This window comes from Tachysurus fulvidraco, chromosome 6, assembly GCF_022655615.1.
Source record: "Tachysurus fulvidraco isolate hzauxx_2018 chromosome 6, HZAU_PFXX_2.0, whole genome shotgun sequence".
In the NCBI taxonomy this organism is placed as follows: domain Eukaryota; kingdom Metazoa; phylum Chordata; class Actinopteri; order Siluriformes; family Bagridae; genus Tachysurus; species Tachysurus fulvidraco.
In genome coordinates, this window is record NC_062523.1 from 781,188 (window position 1) to 797,277 (window position 16,090).

The window sequence follows — 16,090 nt, forward strand, 5'->3', positions numbered from 1 at the left end:
CAGATCTGAGACTAGCTGTTGTCAGGTGAGTCAAAACACACACACACACACACACACACACACACACACACACACACACACACACACACACACACACACACACACACACACACACACACACAGTACCCACACACACACACACACACACACACAGTACCCACACACACACACACACACACAGTACCCACACACACACACACACACACAGTACCCACACACACACACACACACACACAGTACCCACACACACACACACACATTTTACACACACACACACACATACTACCCCCACACACACACACACGCATTTTACACACACACACACACACACACACACACACGCATTACCCCCCCCACACACACACATTACACACACACACATTACACACAAACAGTCATACACACACCCTGTAAAGTGTTGTTTCAGCTTCTCCAGTTCCCACTTTATGTGTATATATTGTGTGTGTTTGTGTCCCAGTGATCAGACACAGATTTACATTGGAGATGATAATCCTCTGACTCTGGAGGTGACGGCAGAGAACCGTGGTGAGGGAGCGTACGAGGCTGAGCTCAGCATCATCATCCCACCGCAGGCTGACTTCATAGGTGTGGTGAGAAACAGTAAGGTGAGACACACACACACACACACACACACACACACACACACACACACACACACACACACACACACACACAGTAACAGACAATGGGGAGGTTTTAAGGGCAGCCCTGTGTTGAATTTATTCGCTTCAGTCTAGACATCAAAACATGTGGGTTTAAATGTGTTCCTGCTGTAGTTCTGTCTCTGACCTTTGTGTGTGTGTGTGTGTGTGTGTGTGTGTGTGTGTGTGTGTGTGTATTGCTGTTGTTGTGTTAGACATTGTCTCGGCTCTCCTGTGCATATAAGAGGGAAAATCAGACCAGAGTGGTGTGCGATCTGGGAAACCCCATGAAAGGAGGAACTAAGGTAAAAACATACACACACACACACACACACACACACACAAACCTACAAATGCTACCAGTGCCAAATTTTAATACTTTAAGTCAAACAATATCAGATATTTTGTGTGTGTGTGTGTGTGTGTGTGTGTGTGTGTGTGTGTGTGTGTGTGTGTGTGTGTGTGTGTGTGTGACAGATCGTGGCTGGTTTGCGCTTCAGTGTTCATCAGTTGTCAGAGCAAGACACATCAGTGAAGTTTGACCTACAGATTCTGAGGTACACACACACACACACACACACACAGACACACACAGACACATACAGACACACACAGACACACACACTTCTTTTTTTCTCTCTTTCTTTCTCTTTTTCTTTCATTCTCTCATTCACACGTGTGCTTATGTATGTGAATATTAGCGCCTTCTGCTGGCTAATCTGTGTATCTCTGTTTGTGTTTTCAGCTCTAATCAGTATAACAGCAGCAGTAACCTGGTTACCGTGGTAACAAAGTTAGCTGTGCTAGCTAAAGTGGAGATCCGTGGGTGAGACACTGACAATCTCGTACATTGCCACTGTCAGTAATAATAATAATGATAATAATAACAATAACTGTGTGTGTGTGTGTGTGTGTGTGTGTGTGTGTGTGTGTGTGTGTGTGTGTGTGTGTGTGTGTGTGTGTTCTCACAGTGCCTCTGCCCCAGAGCAAGTGTTTCTACCTATTGCTAACTGGCAGCCCAAAGAGAATCCTGTAGTGGAGGATGACATCGGCCCACTAGTCCAGCACATCTATGAGGTGTGTGTCTCTGTGTGTCTGTGTCTGTGTGTATCTGTGTCTGTGCCTGTGCGTGCGTGTGTGTGCCTGTGCGTGCGTGCGTGTGCCTGTGCGTGCGTGTGTGTGCCTGTGCGTGCGTGCGTGTGTGTGCCTGTGCCTGTGCGTGCGTGTGTGTGTCTGTGTGTGTGTGTGCCTGTGCCTGTGTGTGCGTGTGTGCCTGTGCGTGTGTGTCTGTGCGTGTGTGTCTCTGTGTGTGTGTCTCTGTGTGTGCCTGTGTGTGTCTGTGCCTGTGTGTGTCTGTGTGTGTTTGTGTGTGTTTCTGTGTCCTCCTGAGTGTGTGTCTGTGTGTGTTTCTGTGTCCTCCTGTGTGTGTTTCTGTGTGTGTTTCTGTGTCCTCCTGTGTGTGTTTCTGTGTCCTCCTGTGTGTGTTTCTTCATGTATTAGTTGCATTTTCTGTAACAATGGAACAGGAACATTCTTCAGGAGCTTATAACCTCTTAGGAGCTCTGACAGGACCAGGATAAGAACAGGGAACCTTTTTCAGGGAAACAAGAGTTTAGTAACATTTCTATTAACTTCAGAAACTTGGAGCCTGCATGTGTGTAATGGGACAGAAGAACACTGCTAGTTAGGGGCAAATAGGGCAGTGGGGTATTATATCCTCTGTGTGTGTGTGTGTGTGTGTGTGTGTGTGTGTGTGTGTGTGTGTGTGTGTGTGTGTGTGTGTGTGTGTCTCTCTGTGCGAGTCTCTGTGTGTGTCTGTCTGTGTGTGAGTGTGTGTGTGTCTGTGTGTGTGTGTCTGTCTGTGTGTGTGTGTCTGTCTGTGTGTGAGTGTGTGTGTGTGTGTGTGAGTGTGTGTGTGTGTGTGTGAACCATCAGAAAGACCAACATTTTTATATTGTTGTCATTGGTGTGTAGCTATAAACTACAGCACCAGAGTAACTCCTCTGTGTGTGTGTGTGTGTGTGTGTGTGTGTGTGTGTGTGTGTGTGTGTGTGTGTGTGTGTGTGTGTGTGTGTGTGTTTGCTTCTGTGCTGTAGTTGAGGAATAAAGGTCCGAGTGCGTTCTCGAAGGCCATGCTGGATGTCGAGTGGCCGTATCACTACAACAACGGCTCTCTGCTCTATATCACCAAGTATGAGGTGGATGGAGCCATGAACTGCAGCACTGATGTGGAGATCAACCCCCTCAATGTCACGGTATACACACACACACACATACACACTCATACACACACACACTCATACACACTCATACACACACTCATACACTCTCCAGACACAGACACAGACACACACACACACACTCATACACACCCATACACACACACTCATACACACTCATACACACACTCATACACACACACACACACATACACACTCATACACACACACACACACACACACACACTCATACACACACACACACACACATACACACTCATACACACACACACACACACACACACTCATACACACACACACACACACACACACACTCACAGACACACAGACACACACACTCATACACGCACTCACACACAGACACACACTAACAGACACACACACACACACAGACACACACACACGCACTCACACACACATACACACACTCACACACAGACACACACAGAGACACACACACACACACATTCACACATCACATATCATGATTATGAATGTGGTGTGAATTGAAGGTCAGGACATGAAGCTAGCAGTGTCGCAGTGTGTGAGCAGGATTATTATACACAGTGCTAACAGGAAGACTGTGTTGAAGTGTGATATTCAGTGGGTGTGGCCTGTCTGTGTCCTAGAACCCTATGTACTGGAATAAGAACACAAGCGTTCTCGGGGGAGGCGACCGGCCTGAGGGGCGTGTAAGGAGCCACGTTCACAGGAGAGACCTGCAGGACCAGAGGACCGAGGAAGACATGCTCACACTGGTACTGCCACTCTTAGTGTTTATAATGATTTATAATCCCACTCTCAGTGTTTATAATGATTTATAATCCCTCTCTGTGTTTATAATGATTTATAATCCCACTCTCAGTGTTTATAATGATTTATAATCCCACTCTCAGTGTTTATAATGATTTATAATCCCACTCTCAGTGTTTATAATGATTTATAATCCCACTCTCTGTGTTTATAATGATTTATAATCCCACTCTCAGTGTTTATAATGATTTATAATCCCACTCTCAGTGTTTATAATGATTTATAATCCCACTCTCAGTGTTTATAATGATTTATAATCCCACTCTCAGTGTTTATAATGATTTATAATCCCACTCTCAGTGTTTATAATGATTTATAATCCCACTCTGTGTTTATAATGATTTATAATCCCACTCTGTGTTTATAATGATTTATAATCCCACTCTGTGTTTATAATGATTTATAATCCCTCTCTGTGTTTATAATGATTTATAATCCCACTCTCAGTGTTTATAATGATTTATAATCCCTCTCTGTGTTTATAATGATTTATAATCCCACTCTCAGTGTTTATAATGATTTATAATCCCACTCTCAGTGTTTATAATGATTTATAATCCCACTCTCAGTGTTTATAATGATTTATAATCCCACTCTCTGTGTTTATAATGATTTATAATCCCACTCTCAGTGTTTATAATGATTTATAATCCCACTCTCAGTGTTTATAATGATTTATAATCCCACTCTCAGTGTTTATAATGATTTATAATCCCACTCTCAGTGTTTATAATGATGTATAATTAAGGACCTTTCTGAACCTGAAGTTGACCTGATTTGATCTCCTGGAATCTTTAGTATTGAGTTTTAGTTGATTTGGTCTCATTGTATTTGACTGCATTATAAATGTCTCTGTTGGTCCTGTGGTGTCTTTACAGGACTGTGAGAAAGCTCAGTGCCTGAAGATAAAGTGTCAGGTTGGTCGTTTGGAGCGAGGTCAGAGTGCAATCCTCTTCATCTACTCCAGACTGGCTGTGGCCACCTTCCTGCAGGTTATTTACATATTTATGCAGTTACACAAGTTCAAATAAATCAGATAAAATAGTCTTTTACAAATAAACACAAACAAGTCAAAATATATTATGAAATTTAAAACTAGCTGTAATGTAATGGTATGTTGTGTGTGTGTGTGTGTGTGTGAATGGTTTGTGTGTGTGTGTGTGAATGGTTTGTGTGTGTGTGTGTGTGAATGGTTTGTGTGTATGTTGTGTGTGTGTGTATGTTGTGTGTGTGTGTATGTTGTGTGTGTGTGTATGTTGTGTGTGTGTATGTTGTGTGTGTGTATGTTGTGTGTGTGTGTATGTTGTGTGTGTGTGTATGTTGTGTGTGTGTGTGTGTATGTTGTGTGTGTGTGTATTTTTTTTTGTTTGTTTCTGTTTTTTTTGTTGTGTGTTCTGTTGTGTGTATGTTGTTTTTGTTTGTGTCTGTTTTGTGTTTTTGTTTTTGTTTGTGTGTGTGTTGTTTTTTTGTGTTTTTTTGTTTGTTTGTGTTTTTGATTTTGTTTTTTGTTTGTGTTTATATGTTTTTTTTTTTGTTTTTATTTTTGTTTTTGTTTTACTTTTTTTTTGTGTGTGTGTTTTTGTTTATGTGTTTTTTTGTGTTTTTGTTTTTGTGTTTGTGTTTGTGTTGTTGCGTGTTGTGTTGTGTTTTGTCGTGTTGTGTTTGTTTGTGTGTGTTTTGTGTGTGTTTGTTCGTTTTTTTGTGTTTGGTTTTGTTGTGTTTGTGTGTTTTTGTGTTTTTTGTGTGTTTCTGTTGTGTTGTGTGTTGCTGTGTTGTGTTTCTTTTTTTTGTGTTTGTTTCTTTTGTTGTTTGTGTTTTTGTTGTTGTGTTTTCTTTTGTTTGTTTTGTTTTGTTCTTTTTTTGTTTTTTTTATGTTGTGTGTTTTGTGTGTGTTGTTGTTGTGTTTGTGTTTTTTTTTTTGTGTTGTGTGTTTTTTTTCTGTGTTGTTTGTTGTTTTTTTTGTTGTTTTGTGTGTCTGTTTATGTGCTGTTTTTGTGTGTTTGTTTGTTTGTTGTGTGTGTGTGCGTGTTGTGTGTGTGTGCGTGTTGTGTGTGTGTGCGTGTTGTGTGTGTGTGTGCGTGTTGTGTGTGTGTGCGTGTTGTGTGTGTGTGCGTGTTGTGTGTGTGTGTGTGCGTGTTGTGTGTGTGCGTGTGTATGTTGTGTGTGTGTGTGTATGTTGTGTGTGTGTGTGTGTATGTTGTGTGTGTGTGTGTATGTTTGTGTGTGTGTGTGTGTGTGTGTGTGTGTGTGTGTGTGTGTGTGTGTGTTGTGTGTGTGTTCCCAGGCTGATGTTCAGAACCACTCGTACGTGGTGAAGTCCTCAGCATCCTTCAGCGTGATTGAGATGCCGTATAAGAACCTGGAGTTTGAGCTCCCAGTGAACAGCACATCAGTGAGTGTGTGATTTAATGCTCCTGGTTATTTTAGTGTGTGGGCCACGACCCACTCATGTAACACCCTGCTGGGTGTAGTTGTGGGCAGGTCTGTATTTAACCAGTGATGTACAAACAAACAACAGTGTACACCAGTGTTAATTATAGCTCACATTAATATAAACAGTCAGGAGTTGTCATGGTAACATGGTATTCTGTAAGCAGTGATCATGTTTATGAGAAATGTAGCTGTAGTGGATGGTACTGAAGTTTGTGTGTGTGTGTGTGTGTGTGTGTGTGTGTGTGTGTGTGTGTGTGTGTGTGTGCGCTTGTGTTTGTGTGTGTGTGTCTGCTTGTGTTTGTGTGTGTGTGTCTGCTTGTGTTTGTGTCTGCTTGTGTTTGTGTGTGTGTGTCTGCTTGTGTTTGTGTGTGTGTGTCTGCTTGTGTTTGTGTGTGTGTGCGCTTGGTGTGTGTGTGTGTGTCTGCTTGTGTTTGTGTGTGTGTGTGCTTGTGTTTGTGTGTGTGCTTGTGTTTGTGTGTGTGCTTGTGTTTGTGTGTGTGCTTGTGTTTGTGTGTGTGCTTGTGTGTGTGTGTGCTTGTGTGGCTGTGTGTGCTTGTGTGGCTGTGTGTGCTTGTGTCTGTGTGCGTGTCCGTGTGTGTGTGTGCTTGTGTGTCTGTGTGTTTGTGTGTGTGCGTGTGTGTGCGTGTGTCTGTGTGTGCGCGTGTGTCTATGTGCGTGCGTGTCTGTGTGTGTGCTTGTGTCTGTTTGTGTGTCTGTCTGTGTGTGTCTGTGTGTGCGTGCATCTGTGTGTGTGTGTAGGCGAGTCTCAGTGTGGTGTGGGTGAACTCTGAGCTGACCCAGCCTGCCCCCATTTGGGTGGTGGTGGTAGCTGTGTTAGCAGGACTGCTGCTGCTCGCACTGCTAATCTTCATTATGTACAAGGTGAGAAACTCGACTACATTAACTACAGTGTCTGTAGGGGTGGGGCCTGTCTTCTGATTGGTTTAGAGGCGAGGCCTGTCTTCTGATTGGTTTAGAGGCGGGGCCTGTGACTCAAATGTTACATTTATGTTATCTGATATGATTGTGTGTTGTATTGATTTAGCTGTGTGTGTGTGTGTGTGTGTGTGTGTGTGTGTGTGTGTGTGTGTGTGTGTTGTGTGTTACAGCTGGGCTTCTTTAAGAGAGTGCGCCCCCCACAGGAGGATGGGACAGAGAAGGAGCAGCTCCAGCCTCAGGAGAATGGAGACAAGTGCACTGAGACCTGATACCCATGCTCTCTCTGTGTGTGTGTGTGTGTGTGTGTGTGTGTGTGTGTGTGTGTGTGTGTGTGTGTGTGTTTACTGGCTTGTTTCCTTCCTCTACTGCACTGACTCATGCTGATTTGAACATGAACACTTGGTGATTTTATGAGCGATGGGTGGAGTGGGTGGAGTGGAGCTCGATGTGAGTGATTATAAATAATCCTGATTAAAATGGAGTAGAGAAGTAAAGATAAATACAGAATATTAACATTTCACGCTAAACTTCAGATGATAACGACTTGTTTCTTTTGTAAGATTTTGTCTTCTTTACACTAAGTGACAGCATGTTACTGATAATCACTAGCATTAGTACAATACTGCGTTAAAGCACAGGATCCAGAGTTCAGCCTAAAGGTCCGGTTCCTGATGGAGCTCAGCGTGAGTGTCAGATGTTCTCGTGATGATTCCAGCAAAACGTTTCCTCTAACTAACCCGATCAGATCGAGTCTTTTATTCCGACCAATCCTGTTTACTGACCCTAACGTACACCAAGCGTCGAACAACAGACGGCGATAGGCACAGAAGTCCGGTGTTTCTCCGGCGGTTGTCATGGTAACCGTTTGCTAGTAACATGAACAAACTTGGTGAACAAAAAGCGTTTTGTGAAACTTGACTTCAAAAGAAGAAAGACGACAGATTTAAGTGCAATACGTTAAAACCCCCGTGAGGAAGAGTTCAAATGTGACTTTGTCCCTAAACGTGTCCCCTCCGTAGGGACGCTACTCCACAGTGGGGTTTAAACCCGTACGGATTTTTATTTTCTGTGCCATTTAAACGTCCGTTTCCTGCAAATGAAACAGATCTGTACGTCGTCCTGCGATGTTTATTAGACAAACAGAACTAAATGCCCGGCCCAGTTGCCCCAGTGCATTATGGGTATCCTGAACCCTGCGGTGTTGATCGTCTCCCGTTTCCTCTCTGCACCGTGTCTGTATTTGACTCCTATATAACTGATCATTTTATGAGTCAGAGTTAAATATATTTTACTACACACAAAAAAAGTTTTTTATTCTAATGAATTCTATTGTTAAATTTAATGCTAATTCTAAACCGTTGTTCTATCGTTATAAAGAATCGACTAGCTGACGATGACGTCACTCTTCTTCGTCCTTTTCTCCTGTTTGAGATCAGAATCGTTTCAGCTCTTTACTCCCTTGGCCTGATGAATTTACCCATATTGGGTCACATTTACACTCCGAACAGTTCAGTCTCCTCCTCCTGGTCGACTCTGTGTGTAAACCCCAGAACGTAATGTCAGTGTGACTCCACTCCTTCATGTCCTTCACACCTCACTGAGGATCTCTGTGATTATGTAACGCTTCCTTACATCTAAAATGAAATAAACAACGGATTAAATTTGGAGTGTGTTTTGTCTTCGGTCCCTCAGTTTAAACCGACAAAGCGATTTTCTTTTCAGATTATTAACTTGTTGGATTAAAATGTGAACATTGATGGCGTTCCCCAAGGTTCTCTACCTGGACCGCTCTTCTTCTTCTGGTCTGTTTATTTTTAGTAGGACGAGTATGTGGGACAGAGAAGACCGAAATCAAACGTTTACAACATCACAAACATCCAGAAACTCAAGAGTTTAGTTAGGAATAAAAAGATAACAGATCATCACCACCATCATCATCATCATCATCATCATCATCATCACTGTAGGCAGCTGTATTAAAATCTCGGCTCCATGAAACTGACTTGATTCGTTTTGTCTGAAAATCTCAGTGTATCTTACACACACACACATATACATACACACACACACATTCACACACATATACATACACACATTCACACACACACATTCACACACACACACATTCACACATTCATACACACACACACATTCACACATACACATTCACACATACCCACACACACACATACACACACAGATACACACACACACAAACTACCACAACTTACTGTAACTGTATATTTCCTTAAATAAAAGCTCCTCTGTTACAGAAGGTATGTTTTTGATTTGAGGATTAAAAGGAAACGTCTCTCTGTAACCCAGACAGGTGACGGACAGGAGTTTACTGCATGACTCGTGGTGTAACACTGAGGTTGGCTTTATTTTAATACCCTGATGCTGATGCTGAATTATTCCTGAGATTCATCACCCCCCCCCCCTTTTTTTATTCAGACGTCTCGCTCTCATGAAGCTTTCTTGTTTTTTCGTTCCTACAGCATCGAGTCTCATCGTCATCATGGTGTGTCACTGCACGCAAAATAAAACAAGAGGTTTTGTGAACGTCAGCTTTAATCTCAGGATCTGATTCAAGTCCGTAGAGCGTAATTAATACGGGGTTTAATCGTATGGAAAGTGCTACAAGCTCCGCCTCCTTCATCATGGCTCGACTTGAGAATGACAGAAAAATCAGTATGTTTAAAAATACAACAATTATATTACAATTATACAACCAACAATATTAAATTCTGTTGATCAAGAAATTTTCAATTTTTGGTAAAAAACTGTTTGATAAAATGTAAAACACGACGATGATTCTAGACGTTCTATAAATTGTAGAACAGACTGTATTATTTTTATCAGCTCACTAAAGGGTTAAAGGTCACTCCTGCAGGGATGATCACCAGAAGCTGAAGTGTTATAAAGTGTCATAAAGACTTCATTATCACTATTCCTTCCTGCAGAACTGATGCTCGTGTAAAGTGTCGCAATTCACAGCAGAACATTCAGAAAAACTCAGTTTCGATATGAGATGTCTTCAGTTTACTATGAGATCATTACAGGGCTTCACACAGTGTCAGTGATTCTCCCAGGTGTTGATGTCTGTCTCTGTTACTGTGGATCAGTCAGTAAGAAGCTCAGATCGCTGCCAGGTTCGTGTTCACTCGTCTGCTTTCCCCTGCGGAAAAATAACATAAAAACAGCTTTATAATAATGTTGAGTCTTGGTGTAAATATGATGAACATATTAAAGTGTTAATGAATATTTACATTAATATAAATGTACATGTGAGTTTAACTAAAGGATTAAAGCTTGACACTGAAGTTTAGATTTTATTACCAAAATATACATGAATTTGTGTGTGTGTGTGTGTGTGTGTGTATGTATGAGTGTGTGTATGAATGTGCATGTTTGTATTAATGTGTGTGTGTATGTGTGAGTGTGTGTATGAGTAAGTGTGTGTATGAATGTGCATGTTTGTATTAATATGTGTGTGTGTGTGTGTGTGTATGTAGGAGTGTGTGTATGTGTTAGTGTGTGTAGAAATGTGTGTTTGTGTGCATGAATAAGTGTGTGTATAAATGTGCATGTTTGTATTAATGTGTGTGTATGTATGAGTGTGTGTATAAATGTGTTTGTGTGTATGAGTAAGTGTGTGTATGAATGTGCATGTTTGTATTAATGTGTGTGTGTGTGTGTGTGTGTGTGTGTGTGTGTGTGTGTGTCCAGTTTATGTTCCGACTGTATAATCTCCCTCTATCGTAATTTGTTGCTATCGCAGCCTCATTAATATTTCAGCCAATCAGTTCGCGTCATGGTGCGGAATCCTCGTCAGCGATTGGCTGCATTAAATGTCAGTCAAAGTTATAATTTAATAGCTTAATTCCAATGAACTTCACCACAGAAGAGTGTCACTTGCTCATGTTGAAGGTTCTTTTGTTTACTATATCTTTGTGTTTCATGACTCGGGTAGTGTTTTAAACTAACTTTAATCTTTCTGTGCATGTCGACTAGACAAGCTATGATCTATATATATATAATATTATAATATTTACTATTTATGTTATTACTGTTCACAATAACAGGGAAATGACATCAGATAGCAGTATTTTTTGTAACTTTATTTTTTACAAAAAATAAATTTTATTTTTTAAAAGTTTATTTAAGTTTTGCATAGTTAAAACACATTAATTCTAATGAATAAATTCAATATATTTATACGGAAGAAAAAGGTTTAATGATGAGAAATGTGTGTGTGTGTGTGTGTGTGTGTGTGTGTGTAGATGATGCCCAGATAAACTACAGTAGTCACACACACACAGGATACGCCCACTCCTGCGTACTCCCGCCCACTCCTGCGTACTCCCACCCACTTCTGCGTACAGTCAGGTTTTTACCCCATGCCATAAGGAGCAGTTTAATATTACTTATTAATCTCCATTGAAAAGGGAACAGTGTAACTCGGTGTGGTACTTATGTGGTGCTAAAGTCCTAATAAACCACCCGTACCAGTATGTGTGTGTATGAGTGTCTGTATGAGTGTGTTTGTCTGTGTGCATGAGTGTGTTTGTGTGTGTGCATGAGTGTGTGTGTGTATGTTTGAGTGTCTGTATGAGTGTGTTTGTGTGTGCTTGTGTGTATAAATTTGTTTGTGTTTGTGTGTGTTTGAGTGTGTTTGTGTGTGTGCATGAGTGTGTGTGTATGTTTGAGTGTCTGTATGGGTGTGTTTGTGTGTGAGTGTGTGTATGTGTGTATGTTTGAGTGTCTGTATGAGTGTGTTTGTGTGTGCTTGTGTGTATAAATTTGTTTGTGTTTGTGTGTGTTTATGAGTGTGTGTGTGTGTGTTTGTTCAGCTCTGTACTGGTTTGTCATAATAGCATACCAGACTGCAGTGTTTATGTAGGTGTTTCTGTAGATATGTGTGTGTGTGTCTGTCCTGCTGAAACATTTTATCACCTTTACATCTGTTTCAGTATTCAAATTATTTTCTGTTTAAAGGAAGAACAAATTTGGAGTGTTACCTCTGGAAGAGTCGAGCGTTGGTGGTGCCGAGTAACGTGGCTGTGTTTCCTTCCACCAGCAGCATGGATCCTTCTCTCAGACCCTGAACATACGCCTCAGTGTTACTGTGTGTTTGTGTGTCTGTCAGTGTGTGTGTGTGTGCGTGCTTCATGTAAATACAGAACTGTATACACTGTATTAAACCGTGTGTGTGTGTTTGTGTGTGTGTGTGTGTGTGTGTAAGACAGTAAGAAAACTCACCAGCACACATGGTGTGTTAGGCTCCTCATGATACTGAGTGATTCTCTGCTCACGTGTTTCCTACACACACACACACACACAGTATATGTATGTTACAACTATACATTAGACACACATTATATACACTGTATAGACACACAAGTGTGTATATATATACGTATACAGGTGGGCGTGGCCATACTGACCCCCATGTGCCTGCTGTTACAGTCAGTATCCAGGTAGTGTGGGTTGATATTGAATGGGACGAGGCCGATGGCGGAGAAGCTGGGGGGATAAACGATGGGCATGTCATTAGTGGTGTTAATGCTAACTGTAGCCACGTTAGTGCCGGCACTCGAGCCCATATATGGAACTCCATCCTGTAATAAACACACACACACACACACACACACACACACACACACACACACACACACAGGAGTTAAACATGTCACAGTAATTTCATCTCCAGATGGATCATGTATCAGTTTAATCATGAATCATATGAGTCAAATGGATCACATTTACATAACTCGGAGTTTAAAATGGTTCATGTGAATTGCAGTGAATGAATCGCAGGAGTCCGACACATCTCATGGTGAACTGATGAATCAGTTTAATCCTTTTTTTTACATAAGCTGAATTTGGCGAATTTTAAAAAGAGTCTTTTATTTTAATGAAATCCTGAATGAATCAAATGAATTGTGACTCACATAATTCAGAACAATATAATGTATAATATATGTATTAAAGAATACAGGACAAACTTCATGAATAATCATAGATATTTTAGACTGCATTTTACACACACACACACACACACACACACACACACACACACACGGTTTAATACAGTGTATAGAGTTCTGTATTTACCTGAAGCACACACACACACACACACACACGGTTTAATACAGTGTATAGAGTTCTGTATATACATGAAGCACACACACACACACACACACACACACACACACACACACACACACACACACACACGGTTTAATACAGTGTATAGAGTTCTGTATTTACATGAAGCACACACACACACACACACACACACACACACACACACAGTTTAATACAGTGTATAGAGTTCTGTATTTACATGAAGTACACACACACACACACACACACACACACAAACAGTTTAATACAGTGTATAGAGTTCTGTATTTACCTGAAGCGCACACACACACACACACACACACACACACACACACACACATACACACACACACACAAACACACACACACACAAACAGTTTAATACAGTGTATAGAGTTCTGTATTTACCTGAAGCACTCTTTTTCTAATTTCAGTCACCAAGTTGTTATCATAGAGGGCTTTGAGCAGGCGGAATGTGTTTCCTCCACCTCACACACATACACACACACACACACACACACACACACACACACACATGTACACAAACACACTAATTAATTGTATTAATTAGCATTAATTGTAAAATTGTAAAATTAAAAGCATTAATTGTATTTCCTGTAAATGAAAGGTAATGGGTATGTCTTGTGTCTAAACATGCATCATGTGGCGCACCAATGAATATGGCCTCAGCTTTACGCACAGCCTCGACAGGGTCTGCAGCCTCGTGAACACTGTCCACCTCATAACCTACACACACACACACACACACACACACACACCCCATGTGTTTAGTGGGAAATTAGACTGAGTGATGATTATTCAGTTATATAAAAGCACAGAGGGGATTCGAACCCAGACTGTTCAGCTTGTCTCTGGCTGTCTTGGTGTACTGGTCCCGGTCATGTAGAGCATATGGGACGAACAGGATCCTCTTCACCTGTCTGAGACACACAGCACCGCCATGACACAATGTTTATACAGCCTTCATATTATAAATAACATACAGTGTCACCACTTCACCAGTAGATGGCGCTCTTTATGAGCCTGTGATCCATCTGCAGTATCGAACACATGAGAGCTGTTTACTTCCTGTTTAAAGCTCACATTGGTTCAGTCACCCAGCTTTGTGTAAATTGGTCTTATAGCTTCACCTCTTCACCATCAAACAAATTTAAATATTAATAATAAAAGCCTTTATTTACTTCATTCCAAACTGCATGTTGTGTTTACTTGTGTTATCTTTCACTAATATTTAAATTTGTTTGATGATCTGAAACATTAAAGTGTGAGAAACATGCAAAATACTAAAAAATCAGGAAGGGGGCCAATACTTTTACTCACCACTGTAAATATCCACACAGAACAATTTCACTTTTCTTTATCAATATCAAACCCAACACTCACTGATTATCACTAGATCCTGATGACTGAATGGATAGATTTACTTTAAATACATATATTTTTAATAGCTTTGCTAACTTTCCCTTTAGATATGATGTCATAGCTAATCATGTCAGAGTCCCTGCTGGTACATAATGTACAGTGTCTCTAACCATCACATGATTACAAGCTCTTACTTAATATTCTCTCTCTCTCTCTCTCTCTCTCTCTCTCTCTCTCTCTCTCTCTCTCTCTCTCTCTCTCTCTCTCACTCTCTCTCTCTCTCTGTCTCTCTCTCTCTCTCTCTCTCTCTCTCTCTCTCTCTCTCTGTCTCTCTCTCTGTCTCTGTCTCTCTCTGTGTGTGTGTCTCTCTCTCTCTTTGTCTCCCTCTCTGCCCCCCCCCCTCCCTCTGTGGACATTTATTTCGTATAAGTCCTCTCAGTCAGTCCTTCACAGAGCCATGTCCAGGCTGTACTTCCTGTACAGATATCTACAGTATACAGATCCCGTCTCTGTGCGGTTTTGCAGGAAGTTACTTCAGCTCAGTTTTAGCCTCACAGACAGAATGAAGTAAAGTCACTTACTTTCCGAAGAAATCAGCAATGTTCTCTTGACAATGTTGGAGATATCCTCCTCCATACAGCGTGGAGTTGGACACCAGCAGCAGTCGTCTGGTCATGATCAGAGTGCTGAGTCTGCAGGAGCTCAGTTTACATGAGCAGAGGGAAGAGGAACTGATCTGTACTCTGACTGTGGAACATGGAGCGAAGATAAGATTATAGACTGAACACTAGTGTTTATAACAACCAGAGGGTCAAAGGTGAGATGTAAGAGAACTAACACCTCAGATCAGGTCATGAATAATGAATAGAATCTGTTCAGCTTTATTAGTGTAAACAGGCTTTAAATGGGATGTAGAGAAAAAGAATAAACAACAACTATTATAATTACATGACACGTGTTTGTGCAGTCTGTTTTGTCTTGTCTTGTGTAGTATAGTGTTTACAGCTGTGTTTACACACACAAGGAATTTGGTTCCAGCAGTTTGTGACTCTCAAAGGTACAGAGGAGCTCTGTCACAAACCGCTGGAACCAAATTCCTTGTGTGTGTAAACAGTTGGCCAATAAACCTTATTCTGATTCTGATGACATATACGAGTAATAAAGTTGAAAAGAAGAAAAAAAGAAAAAATAATGAAAAAAATATTTAAATAATTCTCCTCACACCTCCAGGGTTGTGGGTTCGATTTCCGCCTCCGCCTCGTGTGTGTGGAGTTTGCATGTTCTCCCCATGCCTCGGGGGTTTCCTCCGGGTACTCCGGTTTCCTCCCCCTGTCCAAAGACATGCATGGTAGGTTGATTGGCATCTCTGGAAAATTGTCCGTAGTGTGTGAGTGTGTGAGTGAATGAGAGTGTGTGTGTGTGTGCCCTGTGATGGGTTGGCACTCCGTCCAGGGTGTATCCTGCCTCGATGCCCGATGACGCCTGAGATAG

General features: G+C 41.3%; 2 protein-coding genes across 2 annotated transcripts in view; one reads left to right on the forward strand and one right to left on the reverse strand.

The window, feature by feature from the left end:
• Window positions 1-8,754, forward strand: part of itgav (integrin, alpha V) — a 23,191-nt gene extending 14,437 nt beyond the window's left edge. Inside the window, exons 19-30 of the mRNA XM_047814466.1 lie at window positions 1-25; window positions 479-626; window positions 878-967; window positions 1,140-1,219; window positions 1,408-1,488; window positions 1,634-1,739; window positions 2,759-2,917; window positions 3,532-3,660; window positions 4,594-4,707; window positions 6,000-6,107; window positions 6,908-7,030; window positions 7,258-8,754. The exon at window positions 1-25 is cut by the window's left edge and continues 43 nt beyond it. Of these exons, the coding sequence (XP_047670422.1) occupies window positions 1-25; window positions 479-626; window positions 878-967; window positions 1,140-1,219; window positions 1,408-1,488; window positions 1,634-1,739; window positions 2,759-2,917; window positions 3,532-3,660; window positions 4,594-4,707; window positions 6,000-6,107; window positions 6,908-7,030; window positions 7,258-7,356 (1,262 nt within the window). The 3' untranslated portion in view covers window positions 7,357-8,754. The remainder of the gene's footprint in view (window positions 26-478; window positions 627-877; window positions 968-1,139; window positions 1,220-1,407; window positions 1,489-1,633; window positions 1,740-2,758; window positions 2,918-3,531; window positions 3,661-4,593; window positions 4,708-5,999; window positions 6,108-6,907; window positions 7,031-7,257) is intronic.
• Window positions 8,755-9,640: 886 nt separating this feature from the next.
• On the reverse strand, window positions 9,641-15,369 carry si:dkey-69o16.5 (Alpha-aspartyl dipeptidase-like). The gene is made up of 8 exons (XM_027147653.2): window positions 15,181-15,369; window positions 14,069-14,157; window positions 13,889-13,963; window positions 13,625-13,704; window positions 12,535-12,708; window positions 12,350-12,409; window positions 12,109-12,191; window positions 9,641-10,265 (listed from the first exon to the last, which is right to left on the reverse strand). The coding sequence occupies exons 1-8, from the start codon at window positions 15,273-15,275 to the stop codon at window positions 10,199-10,201; spliced, it is 723 nt and encodes a 240-aa protein (XP_027003454.1). The 5' UTR covers window positions 15,276-15,369; the 3' UTR covers window positions 9,641-10,198.
• Between the last annotated feature and the right edge of the window lie 721 nt (window positions 15,370-16,090).